The sequence below is a fragment of the Pseudophryne corroboree genome, chromosome 8, assembly GCF_028390025.1.
Source record: "Pseudophryne corroboree isolate aPseCor3 chromosome 8, aPseCor3.hap2, whole genome shotgun sequence".
Taxonomy (NCBI): domain Eukaryota; kingdom Metazoa; phylum Chordata; class Amphibia; order Anura; family Myobatrachidae; genus Pseudophryne; species Pseudophryne corroboree.
In genome coordinates, this window is record NC_086451.1 from 135,138,474 (window position 1) to 135,158,871 (window position 20,398).

Sequence of the window (20,398 nt, forward strand, 5' to 3'; positions counted from 1 at the left end):
GCCATTTTTCCAATCAACATTCTGGAATTAAGCTCCATGTACAACGCCCCTCTACATGCATCGCATCTTCAAGATCAAGCCGTTCAGATTCAGTCAGACAATGTGACGGCCATAACGTACATAAACCGACAGGGCGGAACAAAGAACAGAGCTGCAATGTCAGAGGTTACAAAAATTCTCCTCTGGGCAAAAAGACACGCAGTGGCGCTGTCTGCAATCGTCATTCCGGGAATAGACAACTAAGAAGCGGACTTCCTCAGCAGACACTACCTCCATCCAGGAGAGTGGGGCCTTCACCCGCAGGTGTTCGAGTCCTTGACAAGTCGGTGGGGAATTCCACAGATAGACATGATGGCATCTCGTCTCAACAAGAAGCAAACGCGCTATTGTTCCAGGTCGAGGGACCCACAAGCAGTGGCGGTGGACGCTCTGGTAACTCCATGGGTTTATTAGATAGTTTACGTGTTCCCACTTCTTCCACTGATCCCAAGAATTCTCAAAAGAATAAAAAGGGAAAAGGTTCAAGCGTTTCTCATTGCTCCAGATTGGCTGACAAGGGCCTGGTACGCGGATCTACTGGAGTTGCTCCTGGAGGACCCGTGGCCTCTACCTCTGCGAGAGGATCTTCTGCAATAGGGGCCGTTCGTCTATCAAGACTTACCGCAGCTACGTTTGACGGCATGGAAGTTGAACGTCAGATTTTAGCCCGGAAAGGCATTCCGAACAAGGTTATTCCAACCCTGATCCAAGCTAGGAAAGGGGGCAACGTCTAAACATTACCACCGTATTTGGAAAGAAATGTCTTGTGGTGTGAAAACAGGAATTTTCCTGCAGTGGAATTTCAACTGGGACGTTTTCTCCTTTTTCTACAGTCAGGTGTGGATGTGGGCCTACGTTTGGGCTCCTTGAAAGTCCAGATTTCGGCCTTGTCCATTTTCTTCCAGGAACAATTGGCTTCCCTCCCTGAGGTTCAATCGGTTTCTGCAGTTGGACTGGTTTGAACCTTTATAGGAGGTTGACGTTAAGTTTCTTATGTGGAAGACTGTTACACTGTTGGCCTTGGCTTCCACAAGGCATGTGTCTGAACTGTGGGCGTTGTCTTACAGAAGTTGAGCAAGAGCTGAACTCAGAACTCATCAGCAATTTCTTCTTAAGGTGGTGTCTGCGTTTCATATCAACCAACCTATTGTGGTTCCGGTGCTTACTGACACCTCTGCTACCTCAAAGTCCCTGGATGTTGTGAGGGCTTTGAGGATCTACGTGAAGAGGACAGCTCGTCACAGATAATCTGACTCGCTGTTTGTTCTCTGATCCCAAAAAGATTGGGTGTCCTGCTTCAAAGCAGTCTATTGCTCGCTGGATCAGGCTTACTATCCAGCACGTTTATTCATCAGCAGGATTGCTGGTTCCGAAAGTACAGGCCCACTCTACTAGGTCAGTGGGTTCTTCCTGGGCGGCTGCCCGGGGTGTCTCAGCTTTACAGATCTGCCGAGCAGCTACTTGGTCAGGATCAAACACGTTTGCTAAGTTCTACAAGTTCGATACTTTGACCTCTGAGGATCTTCAGTTTGGTCAATCAGTTCTGCAGGAACCTCTGCACTCTCCCATCCAGTTTGGGAGCTTTGATACATTCCCTTGGTACTAATGTGGACCCCAGTATCCTCTAGGACAGTGGTTCTCAAACTTGGTCCTCAGGACCCCACACGGTTCATGTTTTCCATGTCACCCAGCAGATGCACTGTGTATCACCAACTGTCTCATTTTAAAAATCTACAGGTGACCTGCAAAACATGAACCTGTGCTCTATGACGTAAGAGAAAATAGGATTTTAATTACCTACCGATAAATCCTTTTCTCGTAGTCCGTAGAGGATACTTGGCGCCTGCCCAGTGCTTTGTGTTTCCTGCCCTGTTACTTAGTTAAGTAATGTTGGTTCAGCTGTTCCTGTTCAGTTTGGTTAGCATGGCTTTCCTCTTGTTTGTGAGTGCTGGTTCGATTCGATTCCCCACTGTTCAGTTAAATTCTTCTCTCGAAGTATGTCCGTCTCCTCGGGCACAGTTTCTAGACTGAGTCTGGTAGGAGGGTTATAGAGGGAGGATCCAGCCCACACTATTGATTTCTTAAAGTGCCCATTGCTCCTAGTGGACCAGTCTATACCCCATGGTACTAATGTGAACACCAGTTTCCTCTACGAGAAAAGGTTTTGCCGGTGGGTAATCTAAAATCCTATTTTTACTTTATTATAGGGTTGAAGAAAGCGCTCCCTGATGATGACAGATATTTGAACAAGTGTTTGGAGCGGGGAAGTCGGTCACATTAATTCATGCAACTTTGTATACAAACGCATATCTGCATTTTGTTCCCTGCATGCAGTGCAGGTGTAGTTGCTGGTGACTTGTGAATCTCCTGCAGCATTGTGAATTGTGGGTGGAGATCACGTATTGCTCAGTGTAATCATATTAACAAAATTGCTTTGGATGTCAAGCACTTGCAATGTGGATGATACTCATTACATCTGTTCTATGCATCTGGAAATTATCTTTAACACTGACTCCAATATGTATATACCCCTCACTCTTCTCATTAGAAAACTTGCTAAGGGTCACTGCTTTCATCTATTTAACACACATTACTGTATGTGTAGGGGAGCATTTTGACAATCATTTTTCCAGTGAGAGCTTAAATCTTAGAGGTCTATGTCGACTTAATCTACAGCCAAGACTTAGTACAGAGATGAAGTACCAGCCAATAAGCTCTTAACTGCCATGTCACAGGCTGTGTTTGAAAAATGACAGTTAGGAGCTGGTTGGCTGGAACTTTATCTCTGTCAACTTTATCTCTGTCCAAGGCCTAGTAAATAGACCCCTTAATCTGGTGTTCAGAGATGACCGCGTACTCTGATAATGCATTACTGTGTCTTGTATTAGAACGGAACTCCTATATAAACTTAACTTAAGACTTTTTTTTTTTATACTTTAAGGGTTATGTAATAGGGTCTGAGTTTTCAGAAGCAATGCAATCTCTTCTGAAGATTTAAAGTGGCAGTAATTTAAATGGCAAAACCAGATCACTATTTTAAGTATACAGCTGAGATCGCCAGAATCGTGCAGCTTCGAAAAAACTCTGACCCTCTTACTATATACCCAACTTTGGCTAAACTGTATATGCTACCTTTTGATTCTTGTATATGTTTTTCTATCTGCAGATCTTTTTTATTCGCTGGCTGACCTCTGTGTACGATTTAATTCAATGTAAAGACATCCTCTCTTCACTCTACAATTTTTTCTTCTGTTTCATACAGGATGACAAATTGGTATGAACACCTCTCCATTTTATGTTTTCTAAAATCATATTTGTTTTTTTGTATCTTATTCTATATTCATTGAAGGTTTTTAATTATAAGTCTACAGGTTTTGGCTTTGAAATTGGCATGTTATCTACTGTAGGCTTCTAAAAAAAATTAAAAAATGTGTATATATGTATGTGTAATATATATATAATATATGTGTGTGTGTATATATATATATATATATATATATATATATATATATATATATATATATGTGTGTATATGTGTATATATATGTGTATGTATGTATGTATGTGTATATATATAATGATGCGGCACTCTCTGGTATAAGAAATGACTTGGTCCGGTGCCCTCACTTTTCCTCCTTGTGCTGGAAGTAGATCATAATCAATGGTAGTGCGGCACTCAGACTCTGGTGATCAGATCAAATAGGGGCCCCTTGTTGCTGTCAACGTTTCAATTTTATTAATTTTCCTCAGGACATACAAACATGTACAAAAGAGCACTCGCCTTATAACCGTCGGGCGGCAATCTCCCGTCAGCTGTGGCGCGGTCTAGTGATGTCATCGCATATGCCGCGATGCACGTCCAGTGTCACATTGCCATAGAAACCAACTGTAAACAATAACAATGGTTACATGCTAATTGCTAACTGCATAACCATGAAGTTAATGGCGGAACATATCATCATCCATATGTTTCTATCTAATATATGTGCAAATATGCAATATTATAAGAATTTTGTAAAAACAATTAACTATAAGAGATACATGAAACGGAAAAGAGAGGGGAAGGGGGAGTATCGCAGGAAGAAGAAAAAAGAGAGAAAGAGAGAGAAGATAAAAGGGTAGGGGGAGAGATCAGTATCCAAATGAGAAAAAGACATTCAATAATGCCGAAATCAACCCTGCTGACATGGTGAAATATAAACAAGATTTAAGGGAAACATGAGAGGGGTACCATATCATTCAGACCCCGGGGGGTTACTGTATCTAGTTTGTGAATCCACCTAGATTCACACCTCAAGAGGGCACTACCACTGTCTCCTCCTCGAAGCGAAGGAGGTATATGATCTATCATTCTGTATTTGATGGTCGCGAAGGCATGTTTGGCTAATACAAAGTGACGGGCGACCGGTTGGTCGCTACTGCCTTTTTGTAGGCCTAATCTGATTGAAGACCTGTGGGCGGTCATGTGTTCTTTAAATTTCCGTGTGATTTTGCCCACATATGATAAGCCACACGGACACACTATCTGGTATACTGTGTGTGTGGTCTCGCATGTCAAATGATGCTTGATGTAAAATTTGGTGCCCAGATGTAGGTGACAGAATGTGTTACCTGTAATCATGTAGTTACACGTGACACAGGTACACCTAAAGCAAACAATTTTCTGTGGTGCTAGAAGACTACTACTGGGAGATTTGGTTAAATCAGAAATATCAGACTTCACCAAAAGAACCCGTAGGTTCCTGGATCTCTTATAGCACGGCATAAGATCCACCTGTTGGAAAGGTAGATGTTGATCAGATTTGATTAAATGCCAATGTTTCTTAGCGACTTTCATAGTACTCTCTGACGAAGTGTTATAGGTGGTAACCCAGGGGAGTTTGGTGTTGGTGGTTGTTTTTTCTTTCGGGCGAAGAAGAGTTTCCCTGTCCATAAGGAGAACTTTTTGTTTGATAATATGCAAGTTCTTTAGACTGTAGCATCTTTGTGCAAAACGTATTATAAGTTCATCCATTTGTGTGGAGGCCATCTTACGATCACTGTTGATTCTGAATATTCTCAGCATCTGTGAGTAAGGGAGGCCAGCCTTAAGATTTCTCGGATGGCAGCTGTTCCAGTGCAAGTAAGAGTTTCGATCCGTATCCTTGGTGTATACCGTTGTGGTGATTAGAGAATCAACGATGGAAATACGGATATCTAGAAAGTCTATACTCTGTGTATCCATTTTGGCAGTTAATTTTACTGGGCTCCCACACCTATTATGTTCAGCGATGACTGCTTCCAGCTGTTCCTTAGGCCCTTTCCATAGCAGTAATAGATCGTCAATAAATCTAGAATAAAATACTATGTGTTCTGCCACTTGGGGGTTTTTGAAGAAAATATCTTCCTCTGTGTGGAGCATATATAGGTTGGCGTAGGTAGGTGCCACCGCCGAACCCATAGCACAACCCCGTTCTTGAAGGTAATACTTGTTATTGAATAAAAAGAAATTTCTTGTTAGGATGAGTTCTAACAAATGTACCAGAATATTAATCTGTTGAGCCCCAAATGGGCTGTCTCTTTGTAACGTTGTCTTTACTGCAGAGAGATCTTCCTGATGAGGTATAACAGTATACAGACTAGTGACATCCGCTGTCACCAGCCATATATCTGTAGGGAGAGGACCAATAGCTTTTAATTTATTAAGCAGCATTGTGGTATCTAAGAGACTTCGTGGATGTGCTGAAACATATGGTTGTAATATGGAATCCAACAATACTGCTGTCGGTGGGAATAAGGAGCCCCTTGCTGATATAATTGGTCTACCCGGAGGGGGAGATAATCCTTTGTGAATTTTAGGTACCGTGTATAACACGGGTACCAAATCTCCCAGTAGTAGTTTTCTAGCGCCCCAGAAAATGGGTTGCTTTAGGTGTACCTGTGTCACGTGTAACTACATGATTACAGGTAACACATTCTGTCACCCACATATGGGCACCACATTTTACATCAAGCATGACCGCCCATAGGTCTTCAATCAGATTAGGCAATCAGATTAGGCCTACAAAAAGGCAGTAGCGACCAACCGGTCACCCGTCACTTTGTATTAGCCAAACATGCCTTAGCGACCATCAAATACAGAATGATAGATCATATACCTCCTTCGCTTCGAGGAGGAGACCGTGGTAGTGCCCTCTTGAGGTGTGAATCTAGGTGGATTCACAAACAAGATACAGTAACCCCCCGGGGTCTGAATGATATGGTACCCCTCTCATGTTTCCCTTAAATCTTGTTTATATTTCACCATGTCAGCAGGGTTGATTTCGGCATTATTGAATGTCTTTTTCTCATTTGGATACTGATCTCTCCCCCTACCCTTTTATCTTCTCTCTCTTTCTCTTTCTCTTTTTTCTTTTTCCTGCGATACTCCCCCTTCCCCTCTCTTTTCCGTTTCATGTATCTCTTATAGTTAATTGTTTTTACAAAATTCTTATAATATTGCATATTTGCACATATATTAGAAACATATGGATGATGATATGTTCCGCCATTAACTTCATGGTTATGCAGTTAGCAATTAGCATGTAACCATTGTTATTGTTTACAGTTGGTTTCTATGGCAATGTGACACTGGACGTGCATCGCGGCATATGCGATGACATCACTAGACCGCGCCACAGCTGACGGGAGATTGCCGCCCGACGGACTCCGGCGTGAGGCGGTCCCCCGCTCCGGCCCGCGCATCGTGCACAGTGGTGGGGGTTATAAGGTGAGTGCTCTTTTGTACATGTTTGTATGTTCTGAAGAAAATTAATAAAATTGAAACGTTGACAGCTACAAGGGGCTCCTATTTGATCTGATCACCAGAGATATATAGATATAGATATATAGATATAGATATATATCTATATCTATCTCTGTACTTGAATGCAGTATATGTACAGTGGTTTGGCTGAAAGTTTTACTGTAGTTCTTACTGGTCTCATTATATATCCTTCAGTGTCCGTCGTTATGTCACTTGCTGTATCTGGTCACCAGAATGGAGCATGGTAAGTGTAGAGGGTTGCTTCATACACCTCAACTGTTTCTGTTTTTACAATGACTATCTCCTTCTTTACATTATTTAAAATGTACAGTTACATTTATTTCTCTGACGTCCTAGTGGATGCTGGGAACTCCGTAAGGACCATGGAGGAATAGACTGGCTCCGCAGGAGACTGGGCACTCTAAAAGAAAGATTAGGTACTATCTGGTGTGCACTGGCTCCTCCCTCTATGCCCTCCTCCAGACCTCAGTTAGATTTCTGTGCCCGGCCGAGCTGGATGCACACTAGGGGCTCTCCTGAGCTCCTAGAAAGAAAGTATATGTTAGGTTTTTTATTTTACAGTGAGACCTGCTGGCAACAGGCTCACTGCAACGAGGGACTAAGGGGAGAAGAAGCGAACCTACCTGCTTGCAGCTAGCTTGGGCTTCTTAGGCTACTGGACACCATTAGCTCCAGAGGGATCGACCGCAGGACCCGTCCTTGGTGTTCGTTCCCGGAGCCGCGCCGCCGTCCCCCTTACAGAGCCAGAAGCATGAAGATGGTCCGGAAAATCGGCGGCAGAAGACTTCAGTCTTCACCAAGGTAGCGCACAGCACTGCAGCTGTGCGCCATTGCTCCTCATGCACACTTCACACTCCGGTCACTGAGGGTGCAGGGCGCTGGGGGGGGGGCGCCCTGAGCAGCAATAAAAACACCTTGGCTGGCAAAATAATCACAATATATAGCCCCAGAGGCTATATATGTGATAATTACCCCTGCCAGAATCCATAAAAAAGCGGGAGAAAAGTCCGCGAAAAAGGGGCGGAGCTATCTCCCTCGGCACACTGGCGCCATTTTCTCTTCACAGTGTAGCTGGAAGACAGCTCCCCAGGCTCTCCCCTGTAGTTTTCAGGCTCAAAGGGTTAAAAAGAGAGGGGGGGCACTAAATTTAGGCGCAATATTGTTTATACAAGCAGCTATTGGGGAAAATTCACTCAGTGATAGTGTTTATCCCTACATTATATAGCGCTCTGGTGTGTGCTGGCATACTCTCTCTCTGTCTCCCCAAAGGGCTGTGTGGGGTCCTGTCCTCAGTCAGAGCATTCCCTGTGTGTGTGCGGTGTGTTGGTACGGCTGTGTCGACATGTTTGATGAGGAGGCTTATGTGGAGGCGGAGCAGATGCCGATAAATGGGATGTCGCCCCCTGTGGGCCGACACCAGAGTGGATGGATAGGTGGAAGGTATTAACCGACAGTGTCAACTCCATACATAAAAGGCTGGATGACGTAACAGCTATGGGACAGCCGGCTTCTCAGCCCGCGCCTGCCCAGGCGTCTCAAAGGCCATCAGGGGCTCAAAAACGCCCGCTCCCTCAGATGGCAGACAAGATGTCGACACGGAGTCTGACTCCAGTGTCGACGAGGTTGAGACATATACACAATCCACTAGGAACATCCGTTACATGATCCCGGCAATAAAAAATGTGTTACACATTTCTGACATTAACCCAAGTACCACTAAAAAAGGGTTTTATGTTTGGGGAGAAAAAGCAGGCAGTGTTTTGTTCCCCCATCCAATGAGTGAATGAAGTGTGAAAAAGCGTGGGTTCCCCCGATAAGAAACTGATAATTTCTAAAAAGTTACTGATGGCGTACCTTTTCCCGCCAGAGGATAAGTTACGCTGGGAGATATCCCCTAGGGTGGATAAGGCGCTCACACGTTTGTCAAAAAAGGTGGCACTGCCGTCTTAGGATACGGCCACTTTAAAGGTACCTGCTGATAAAAAGCAGGAGGCTATCCTGAAGTCTGTATTTACACACTCATTACTAGACTGAGACCTGCAGATAGTGCTGCTGCAGCGTGGTCTGTAACCCTGTCAAACAGGGATACTATTTTGCGAACATAAGACGTCGTCTTATATATGAGGGATGCACAGAGGGATATTTTGCCGGCTGGCATCCAGAATTAATGCAATGTCCATTCTGTCAGGAGGGTATTAGAGACCCGACACTGGACAGGTGATGCTGACTTTAAAAGGCACATAGAGCCTTATAAGGGTGAGGAATTGTTTGGGGATGGTCTCTGGGACCTCGTATCCACAGCAACAGCTGGGAAGAAAACTTTTTACCTCAGGTTTCCTCACAGCCTAAGAAAGCACTGTATTATCAGGTACAGTCCTTTCGGCTTCAGAAAAGCTAGCGGGTCAAAGGCGCTTCCTTTCTGCACAGAGACGAGGGAAGAGGGAAAAAGCTGCACCAGTCAGCCAGTTCCCAGAATCAAAATTCTTCCCCCGCTTCCTCTGAGTCCACCGCATGACGTGGGGGCTCCACAGGCGTAGCCAGGTACGGTGGGGGGCCGCCTCAAAAATTTCAGCGATCAGTGGGCTCGCTCACAGGTGGATCCCTGGATCCTTCAAGTAGTATCTCAGGGGTACAAGCTGGAATTCGAGGCGTCTCCCCCCCGCCGTTTCCTCAAATCTGCCTTGCCGACAACTCCCTCAGGCAGGGAGGCCGTGCTAGAGGCAATTCACAAGCTGTATTCCCAGCAGGTGATAGTCAAGGTGCCCCTACTTCAACAAGGACGGGGTTACTATTCCACACTGTTTGTGGTACCGAAACCGGACGGTTCGGTGAGACCCATTTTAAATTTGAAGTCCTTGAACACATACATAAAAAAATTCAAGTTCAAGATGGAATCGATCAGGGCGGTTATTGCAAGCCTGGAGGAGGGGGATTACATGGTATCCCTGGACATTAAGGATGCTTACCTACATGTCCCCATTTACCATCCTCACCAGGTGTACCTCAGATTTGTGGTACAGGATTGCCATTACCAATTCCAAACACTGCCGTTTGGACTGTCCACGGCACCGAGGGTCTTTACCAAGGTAATGGCAGAAATGATGATATTCCTTCGAAAAAAGGGAGTTTTTAATTATCCCGTACTTGGACGATCTCCTTATAAAGGCGAGGTCCATGGAGCAGTTGTTGGTCGGAGTAGCACTATCTCGGGAAGTGCTACAACAGCACGGATGGATTCTATACATTCCAAAGTCACAGCTGGTTCCTACCACACGCCTGCTGTTCCTGGGGATGGTTCTGGACACAGAACAGAAAAAAGTGTTTCTCCCACAGGAGAAAGCCAAGGAGCTGTCATCTCTAGTCAGAGACCTCCTGAAACCAAAACAGGTATCGGTGCATCACTGCACACGAGTCCTGGGAAAAATGGTAGCTTCTTACGAAGCAAAATTCCATTCGGCAGGTTCCATGCAAGAACCTTTCAGTGGGACCTCTTGGACAAGTGGTCGGAATCGCATCTTCAGATGCATCGGCTGATAACCCTGTCTCCAAGGACCAGGGTATCTCTACTGTGGTGGCTGCAGAGTGCTCATCTTCAAGAGGGCCGCAGATTCGGCATACAGGACTGGGTCCTGGTAACCACGGATGCCAGCCTTCGAGGCTGGGGGGCAGTCACACAGGGAAGAAATTTCCAAGGACTTTGGTCAAGTCAGGAGTCGTCCCTACACATAAATATTCTGGAACTGAGGGCCATTTACAATGCCCTAAGTCTGGCAAGGCCTCTGCTTCAAAACCAGCCGGTACTGATCCAATCAGACAACATCACGGCAGTCGCCCATGTAAACAGACAGGGCGGCACAAGAAGCAGGATGGCGATGGCAGAAGCCACAAGGATTCTCCGATGGGCGGAAAATCACGTCTTAGCACTGTCAGCAGTGTTCATTCCGGGAGTGGACAACTGGGAAGCAGACTTCCTCAGCAGACACGACCGACACCCGGGAGAGTGGGGACTTCATCCAGAAGTCTTCCAACTGTTGGTAAACCGTTGGGAAAGGCCACAGGTGGACATGATGGCGTCCCGCCTAAACAAAAAAATAGATATTGCGCCAGGTCAAGGGACCCTTCGGCGATAGCTGTGGACGGTCTAGTGACACAGTGGGTGTACCAGTCGGTTTATGTATTACCTCCTCTGCCTCTCATACCAAAGGTACTGAGAATAATAAGAATACGAGGAGTAAGAACGATACTCGTGGTTCCGGAGGGGCCAAGAAGAGCTTGGTACCCAGAACTTCAAGAAATAATATCAGAGGACCCATGGCCTCTACCGCTCAGACAGGACCTGCTACAGCAGGGGCCCTGTCTGTTCCAAGACTTACCGCGGCTGCGTTAGACGGCATGGCGGTTGAATTCCGGATCCTAAAGCAAAAGGGCATTCCGGAGGAAGTCATTCCTACGTTGATAAAAGCCAGGAAAGAAGTAACCGCAAACCATTATCACCGTATTTGGCGAAAATATGTTGCGTGGTGTGAGGCCAGGAAGGCCCCAACAGAGGAATTTCAGCTGGGTCGTTTTCTGCACTTCCTACAGTCAGGAGTGACTATGGGCCTAAATTTGGGTTCCATTAAGGTCCAGATTTCGGCTCTGTCGATTTTCTTCCAGAAAGAACTGGCTTCACTGCCTGGAGTTCAGACATTTGTAAAGGGAGTGCTACATATTCAGCCCCTTTTTTGTGCCTTCTGTGGCACCTTGGGATCTCAACGTGGTGTTTGAGTTTCTTAAAATCACATTGGTTTGAGCCACTTAAAACTGTGGATTTGAAATATCTCACGTGGAAAGTGGTCATTTTATTGGCCTTGGCTTCGGCCAGGCGTGTGTCAGAATTGGCGGCTTTGTCATGTAAAAGCCCTTATCTGATTTTCCACATGGATAGGGCAGAATTGAGGACTCGTCCCCAGTTTCTCCCTAAGGTGGTATCAGCTTTTCACTTGAACCAACCTATTGTAGTGCCTGCGGCTACTAGGGACTTGGAAGATTCCAAGTTACTGGACGTAGTCAGGCCCTTAAAATTTTATATTTCCAGGACGGCTGGAGTCAGGAAAACTGACTCGTTTTTTATCCTGTAGGCACCCAACAAAATAGGTGCTCCTGCTTCTAAGCAGACTATTGCTCGCTGAATTTGTAGCACAATTCAGCTGGAGCATTCTGCGGCTGGATTGCCGCATCCTAAATCAGTAACAGCCCATTCCACGAGGAAAGTGGGCTCATCTTGGGCGGCTGCCCGAGGGGTCTCGGCTTTACAACTTTGCCGAGCTGCAACTTGGTCAGGGGCAAACACGTTTGCTAAATTCTACAAATTTGATACCCTGGCTGAGGAGGACCTTGAGTTCTCTCATTCGGTGCTGCAGAGTCATCCGCACTCTCCCGCCCGTTTGGGAGCTTTGGTATAATCCCCATGGTCCTTACGGAGTTCCCAGCATCCACTAGGACGTCAGAGAAAATAAGATTTTACTCACCGGTAAATCTATTTCTCGTAGTCCGTAGTGGATGCTGGGCGCCCATCCCAAGTGCGGATTGTTTGCAATACTTGTATATAGTTATTGCCTAACTAAAGGGTTATTGTTGAGCCATCTGTTGAGAGGCTCAGTTATATTTCATACTGTTAACTGGGTATAGTATCACGAGTTATACGGTGTGATTGGTGTGGCTGGTATGAGTCTTACCCGGGATTCAAAATCCTTCCTTATTGTGTCAGCTCTTCCGGGCACAGTATCCTAACTGAGGTCTGGAGGAGGGGCATAGAGGGAGGAGCCAGTGCACACCAGATAGTACCTAATCTTTCTTTTAGAGTGCCCAGTCTCCTGCGGAGCCCGTCTATTCCCCCATGGTCCTTACGGAGTTCCCAGCATCCACTACGGACTACGAGAAATAGATTTACCGGTGAGTAAAATCTTATTTTTCTTAAGCTACAGTATCCGTCTTTCAACATCTCTTAACCCGTTGACTACCAAAGTCGTAGGATTTCTATTGTGACTTGTCCCACGCTTAAGTTGCCTAAGCAGGGGACAACTTTTGCAAACCATATGCCTGATCTACAATCTTGAGTGTCTCAGATATGATGCACATGAATAACAAATGTCTTACTACAAAGTTTGACACTGAAATTGAATGTTCAGGATGGAATATCCATTATTTGACCATACTATTGGATGAGCTGGATTTCTTTTTGGAGTCTGACCATTTTTGGTAAGGAAAGGTGTTCTACTTCTGTCGAAGAATGAAAGCAGACACTTTTCATGTATGTTGCAAAATGAAGAGCAGCAAGTAAGAAATACATGCACACATTTTACTTTCATCCATGGGGGACACTGGATACACTAGGGTATAGAGTGCGGTGTAAGAGCTGGAACCCTTTTAAAATACCAGCAAGCTTGTGTGTACACACTCACTCACACTCTTTCTTCCATCCATCCAGCTGAAATTTTTGTAAAAATGATTGTTACAAGTACTCATTAGAGCTGGGCAATGTTAATTATTTGACTTAAGGCCCCCATATGTGGACCTTTACTCTTTCACTGGCACCTGAGCAGTCACTGCAGCTGTAGGCTACGTATGGGGAGCAGTAAAGGTACTACAATTGTTACCACCTCTTGCCACTTACACTCTCAGTATACAATCATCTGAGGTAGAGACTGGGGTACATGTGTCTCTAGCACAATTGTGCTCTGATCCAAACACCACAGCTAGTTACTGCTCCCATGTCACATAGAGAGTGGACTGGCCTATGTTTGTCATTTTCAGGTTTTCTGCCTATCCTGTTTATTATGACCAGGCTACAGCACCAAGAGTGTCTGCAGAGATTCTGGATGTGATGATTGCCCTTCTCATATCGAGGGGGGGGGGGGGGGGGAAATCATCCCTTACTAGAACAATCTGATCATGGTGACCTTCCAAGCCTTGTGCCAGTCTTCGTTCTGGAGTCTGCCACGCTTTTTGGAGTCCCATGGTTGGCTAATGATTTACAGGAGCTCCACCTAATTCTTTGCCGGTGTGTGATCTTCCTGTTTCCATGAGTCCTGTTTAACAGGGGTGGTTTTTACCAAAGTAAACGATCCTCTGTCTGCGAAGATTTGTAAGGACCCGTTGGCTCAGAGAGATGTCAGATCACCACTGAATGACTGTACTATTCCATGTGAGGGTGTTCTATTATTTCTCAAGTCTGATTGTTTATCGCTCCACTGCTGACTGACTGCAACAACCATAATCTTATATGAGGAAAATAGGATGTTAGGGAAGTAATATCAAAAATCCTACACAGTTGTTGTGAAAATTGTTGTTTGTGTACCAAATTACCGGTGTTCATTAAGTATGCAACTAGTGCGGTGTTTAGGTTGAAGTGTTGTTCAAATATATTGGATGTTTGTCTATATTTGATTTTGTTTAAATTATACCAGCTGGGTGACATGGCAAGTGGGTAATGTTCAGTTTATTAATAAATGTGTCCTTAGTCAGAAGACTATTTCAGGTGTGTGTGTGTGTGTGTGTGTGTGTGTGTGTGTGTGTGTGTGTGTGTGAGAGCTTTAGAGAGACAGAAGCATGAAGTGGAAGGCTGATGTCCAGGAAGCCAGGGCTAGCAGATATGTACTACTGATATCTGACAGCTGGAGGGAGATCATAGTCTGTTGGGATTATCACTTTTTCATTATCTGGTACCGGTCATTCTTGCTCACTGGATCATTACTCACCTGGTAAAGACTACAGTATCTGTTAAAGCCGGATGTTGGTTTTTGTTTTTATGGTAGGGTACATTGGTGGTCATTCCGAGTTCGCTCGGTAAAAATCTTCGCATCGCAGCGATTTTCCGCTTAATGCGCATGCGCAATGTCCGCACTGCGACTGCGCCAAGTAAATTTGCTATGCACTTAGGATTTTTACTCACGGCTTTTTCATCGTTCTGGCGATCGTAATGTGATTGACAGGAAATGGGTGTTACTGGGCGGAAACAGGCCGTTTTATGGGCGTGTGGGAAAAAACGCTACCGTTTCCGGAAAAAACGCAGGAGTGGCCGGAGAAACGGGGGAGTGTCTGGGCGAACGCTGGGTGTGTTTATGACGTCAAACCAGGGACGACAAGCACTGAACTGATCGCAGATGCCGAGTAAGTCTGGAGCTACTCAGAAACTGCTACGAGGTGTGTAATCGCAATATTGCGAATCTTTCGTTCGCAATTTTAAGATGCTAAGATTCACTCCCAGTAGGCGGCGGCTTAGCGTTAGCAACTGTGCTAAAATCGCCTTGCGAGCGAACAACTCGGAATGAGGGCCCTTGTACGTATAAAATAAAATACTATTACATTTTCATCTATTAATTTGAGTGAACTAAAGACCGCCATAGCTTCAGGTCTTGTTTCCATCTGGGACTGAAAGATTGTGGCAATGTCAGTTTAAGTGGTTGGGTTGGTGTTGCTCTTCCAGAGTGGTTACAGTTTTTTGGATTAAAGTTCACGTCTTCCCTTTTTAAAGGTGCCAAGTGGTTGTCATCTACAGTCAAATTTCTATGTAAATCATAGCGAAGATGTCGTCATAGGAGTTAATTTTTTTACAAAAATGAACAGAACCACTTGAATAAGGCCATCGGGGTTGCTTAACTACAGATATGTCCTCATACATCTAGCCTCAATACGCCATGCAGTGTGAGATGCTTGGCACGATTGAACCGCCGCATCCCGTGCAACTCTGCTGATGTCAGAACGCATGAGGAGACTGTGCTGATTAATGTGATATGACACTTGTATATTATGTGTGGCTGAGTGTATACGGAGCAGAACAGAATTTTTAAAAAGCTGTGGCTGCTACATTGTAGCACTTTGTATACAGATTCAAAGACTGTTGCACGCAGATATAAGTTTCATATTTTCAAATTAATCAGCACAGGCTCCTTGTGCGCCCTAGTCGCATTGCATTGTGACTAAGATGCATTTTTGGCAAAAAAAAGCTAGAAGATTCTCACACGATCAAGCATGCCAAGAGGGGCTGTTTGGCACAACTGCAAAAAAAGATTTCTGAGGACAAATCTGTAGATTATCGGAGGATTGCAAAGGGTGTTCGGGCCATGAATTAGTCCAACAGGAGACTGATGAGCAGAGCTAAATGTTCAGCCATCACGGCAGTTTTCAGAAGATATCCTTAGCAGTCAGACCCTTTAACTTGGCGACATATTCCCATAACAGGGAAGTCTTACAGCACAAGTTAGGGATGTTTGTATGTAACATCTTTGAACCTCAGTCTGAGCTAACTGTTCCCTTCAGTTACATTGCTTCCACTGGTGCTCAGGTAGGTCCAAAGAAATTCTTCTAAGATGGGATAATTCTGCCTAGAAGGCCATGGTACACAGACGTTCTCAGGATAGCACCTATGTCTGTTGTTGCTATTATCAATATCTTTTCTCTAGCATCCATAAGGGATATTGGGGACAGATTAGTACGATGGGGTATAGACGGGACCAAAGGAGCCAATGCACTTTAAATTTCTTCAACTGGGTGTGCTGGCTCCTCCCCTCTATGCCACCTCCTACAGCTCAGTTTAGAAAAAAGTGCCCTCAGGAGAAGATGCACACTCTGCAAGCTCCAGAGTTTTTTTTTTTTCTTCAATTTCTTTTAAACTTTTTTTTATTCCTTTCGGTTTGCTGTTTGGTCAACAGCATACCTGCACCGTGGGAGCGGGATGGTCCCTGGCCTCTTGAGGAGCAGAGCCGCTTCCCAGCTGCAGGACCACTCTCCTGAGGGGCTGTTTGTTCAGCGGGGCATGGCGCCTTGGCTGCCACAGCATGCCGCACACCCCTAACGCTGTCTGAAGGTGATCATCGGTGGTGAGTACACACAGAGGACTCCGTTAGTGGGGTCCCCTGGTTCACTGTGTGGCGGGGGGGTCCCACTGTGGCACCTGCGTGAGACTGGCTAAATACCTTGTACCAAGTATTTGTGAGGTTACAAACACTTAGGAGACATGGCCAGTACAAAGATTACACAGTAGCTCCGGCGCCATAGCGGGGGGCAGAGCTACATCAGAGCGGGCTCAGCAGCTTTTTGGCACCTTCCTCTGCATAAGCAGCAATAGCATCAGTCTCGCACAGCTCCTACATAACAGTCACACGCTGGATCACTGGTACCAGGTGTAGAGGGGGAGAGACACTATATTGTGCACAAATAATCATCCCTCTGAGAAATTTTTATGTCAGTCTCACTGTTTATATGTATATGTGAAACGTTTACAGTCTCACTGGGACTGTGCAGCGTTTGGTGCGCTGGTGTCCCCTCTCCTGTGTCTTCTCTCAATGCAATAGGGCAGGCTTGTATTGTATTTTAGACTGTGTTGTATGTGTATTATACCTGTTTCTGCTGCAGGGTACACTGGGCTCCAAGGATTAACATTGGGGGTGTAGAGTAGGATCTTGATCCGAGGTACCAACAGGCTCAAAGCTTTGACTGTTCCCAAGATGCACAGCGCCGCCTCTATAACCCCGCCTCCATGCACTGGAGCTCAGTTTGTAAGTTTGTGCCATGCGGTAAGCAGGCAATCAACAGGAGGGCTGCTCCTGCAGCCCATATTATAAGCTAATTTCTGAAGAAAGAAGAAATCTGAAGACTTCAAGGGCTGCAGCATTGCTAGATGTCAGTCAGACATCCCTTGCTGCAGCTCCATCACTCCCCCAGCGGCGCTGTATATTCCCGCGCTCTGGTTACTACAGCGGAGGCTCCGGTGTTCTTCTGGTCAGTCACACACTCGCCGCTGCCCTCCGGGATCGCGTGGCCGCAGGTACAAGGGGAGGTAAGGAATCTCTTTGGCCCGCTGTTATCGCGATTTGGCGTGGCCGTGGGGGGGCGGGCCGCGTGCGCTGGCGTGTACACTGTAAAGGGCAGCCGCTCCACTAGCCATCGGGACATAGGGCACAGTTGGGGTTTTTTCTCTCTCCTAAAACCCCGTTTTTATTATAGCCCGCAGTGCCCGGTGGGGAAGCCAGCAGGGGGATAAGGCCTAACCTGTAGCCCCTCCCCCAGCCCCAGGACGCCATTTGGGTAAATGTTCCCGCCCTAGAGCTGCATATCTCTCCCTCACTCCCTGTCAGCTGCCATTACACAAAGCTGCGCTGTTCCTGGGACTGCTTGGGCAAATCCTCCTCTGTAAAGCCGCCAGCGCTGTGCATTTTACAGGACACTTAAGTATTCTACCTGTCAAGGGACAGTGTTAGTTAAGAGTGCATACATTCAGGGCTGTGTGGTACAAACAACCTGTCATATACATCCAGTGTTTACTGTGTTTTGTTATATGTACTGTTTATATATAGCTATACTGAGTATTACTTTGTATTGCTAGTCCAGTGCAGTTTTATTGTTTGGTATAATTTCTGCATTGTACAATTGTGACTGTGTGCAAGTAGCTGCTGCGTGGCTGCCATCTCGTGTATTTCACTCAGCTTGCTACTCCTGTATTCTATAACCTGAGGGGGCTAAGTGCGTCAGGGTTGTTAACTGATATAGGTATTTCACAATATATACTTACTGTGTATTTTTCTTTGTGATTTATAGTCGCCATATATCTCTTGGATTCCCGGTTTGTGCTGACACACTAAATCAGGAGTTCTTGCTAGGTATATCGCTGCTAATATTGTACTGGGTTGCCTGTTATTGAGCTTATTATGTCAGCTAGACGGGGCAACGGAACTGGGGCTTCTCCCACATTGCGTGGTGGTGAGGCTGCACTTTTGTGGAAAACATGTCAGCAGAGTTCAGGTTCAGGGGGTTCTTTACCCCCCAGTGGGTCTGCAGCACCGGGGGCCACTAATGACCCACCTTGGGCTACCTTCTCCATGTTATTAAATACGCCGGTAACTAAACTTAAGCCCCCTGTGGGACCTCCTATGCCAGTGCAGCAATTTATGGTCCCTATGGTCAATCCGCCGTGGGCGGATCAAATCTCATCACAGTTACAGCACTCGAACCGATTGCTGACTAAAAAGAAGTCTCACTATCGCCCACCTAAGACTAAGGCGTCTTCTAAACGGGCCACTACTTCCTCACAATCCACTGCTGTTTCGGACACATCCTCTGAGGAGGATGGTTCATATACTGACCCCTCAGACACGGACTCTGATGCTTCTGATGGGGAAGGAGAGTCAATGGTGGATGTCCCTGATTTAATTGAGGCTATCAGGCTCATTCTTCAGGCCTCTGATGAACCTGAGCCTGCGGCTGTCTCTAAAAATCCGGACAGATTTTAACGTAAGAAGGTGGTTAAACAAGTTTTACCTCATTCTCAACACCTGGCTGACATACGTCAGGAATCCTGGGAAAATCCGTTAACAAAATTCACACCGCATAAGAGACTGGTGGCTCGCTATCCTCTCTGCGGAGCTATGTAAAAATTGGGAAACTCCTCCGCCTGTTTCTCATGTGGCCGCATGGTAGTTTTCCTCCGCTCTGCCAGTAACTACCGTCACCTCTCGGAAGGGACCGACAGATAGATGTGTGGAGGGTTGTTTGAAAGTGATTTACACCCTAACGGGGGCTGTGCATATACCAACCATTGCAGCAACATGGACTGCTTAAGCTGTTGAAGCATGGGCTCAAGAGCTGGAGGCGGAGCTACCTTCCAACACTTCTGATCCAGCCAATGTGTCTCTCATATTGCCACTGCTTCTCTTTAACTTAAAGAGGCAGCTTCCGATGCCACTACATCCATCTTGGCTCGACGTATCCTTTGGTTCAGATCCTGGTCGGTGGATATGGATTGTAAGAAAACCCTGGAGGTGCTTCCTTTTAAGGGAGACATTCTTTTTGGCGAAGACCTCAATAAGATTGTGGCTGACCTGGCTTCTGTTAAAACAGCTTGCCTACCTAGTACGGCTCCTTCCGCACAGAAGGCTAAAAGTGCTTAACCTCGGCCCTTTCGTCCTCCAGGTAAAGCAAAAGGTCAGGCGTACCCGAAGCAAGCTCGTACTTCCAAACCTGCCAAGCCCAGACCAAAGCGGGCCTGGCTGCTTCCAAAACTGACAAGTTTTCCGCATGATGGGCGGGCCTCCCTCTGGGGGATCGGCTTCTAGGTTTTTCCCAGAAATGGTTGAAGGCCACTTCCGATGCCTGGGTAAGGGAAGTCGTCACTCGAGGTTATGCCATACCCTTCAAGAATCGTCCCCCTTCATCGATTTTGCCTGACAGATGTCCCTTTGGACCTGGTGAAGGCATTCGCTCTTCATTCGGTGGTGCATTCCATCCTGACCACAGGAGTGGTAGTACAGGTGCCTCTGGCTCAGAGAGGCAAGGGGTTCTATTCACCCCTGTTTCTAGTCCTGAAACTGAACGGGTCCTCGCGGCCCATTCTCAATCTCAAGTCCTTGAACAATTATGTGAGGGTCTCCAAGTTTCATATGGAAACTCTACGCTCTATTCTGGCTTTGGAGCCTGGGGACTATATGGTCTGGCTGGATATACAGGATGCCTACCTGCATATTCCTATCGCAGTGTCTCATCAGCAGTACCTGAAGTTTGCGGTGGGCAACCTTCATT

General features: G+C 46.0%; 1 protein-coding gene across 1 annotated transcript in view; it reads left to right on the top strand.

Moving 5' to 3' along the window:
• Nucleotides 1-20,398, top strand: part of CENPI (centromere protein I) — a 526,595-nt gene that overhangs the window by 123,799 nt on the left and 382,398 nt on the right. Inside the window, exons 5-6 of the mRNA XM_063936944.1 lie at nucleotides 3,206-3,313; nucleotides 7,019-7,067. Coding sequence (XP_063793014.1) covers nucleotides 3,206-3,313; nucleotides 7,019-7,067 — 157 coding nt within the window. The remainder of the gene's footprint in view (nucleotides 1-3,205; nucleotides 3,314-7,018; nucleotides 7,068-20,398) is intronic.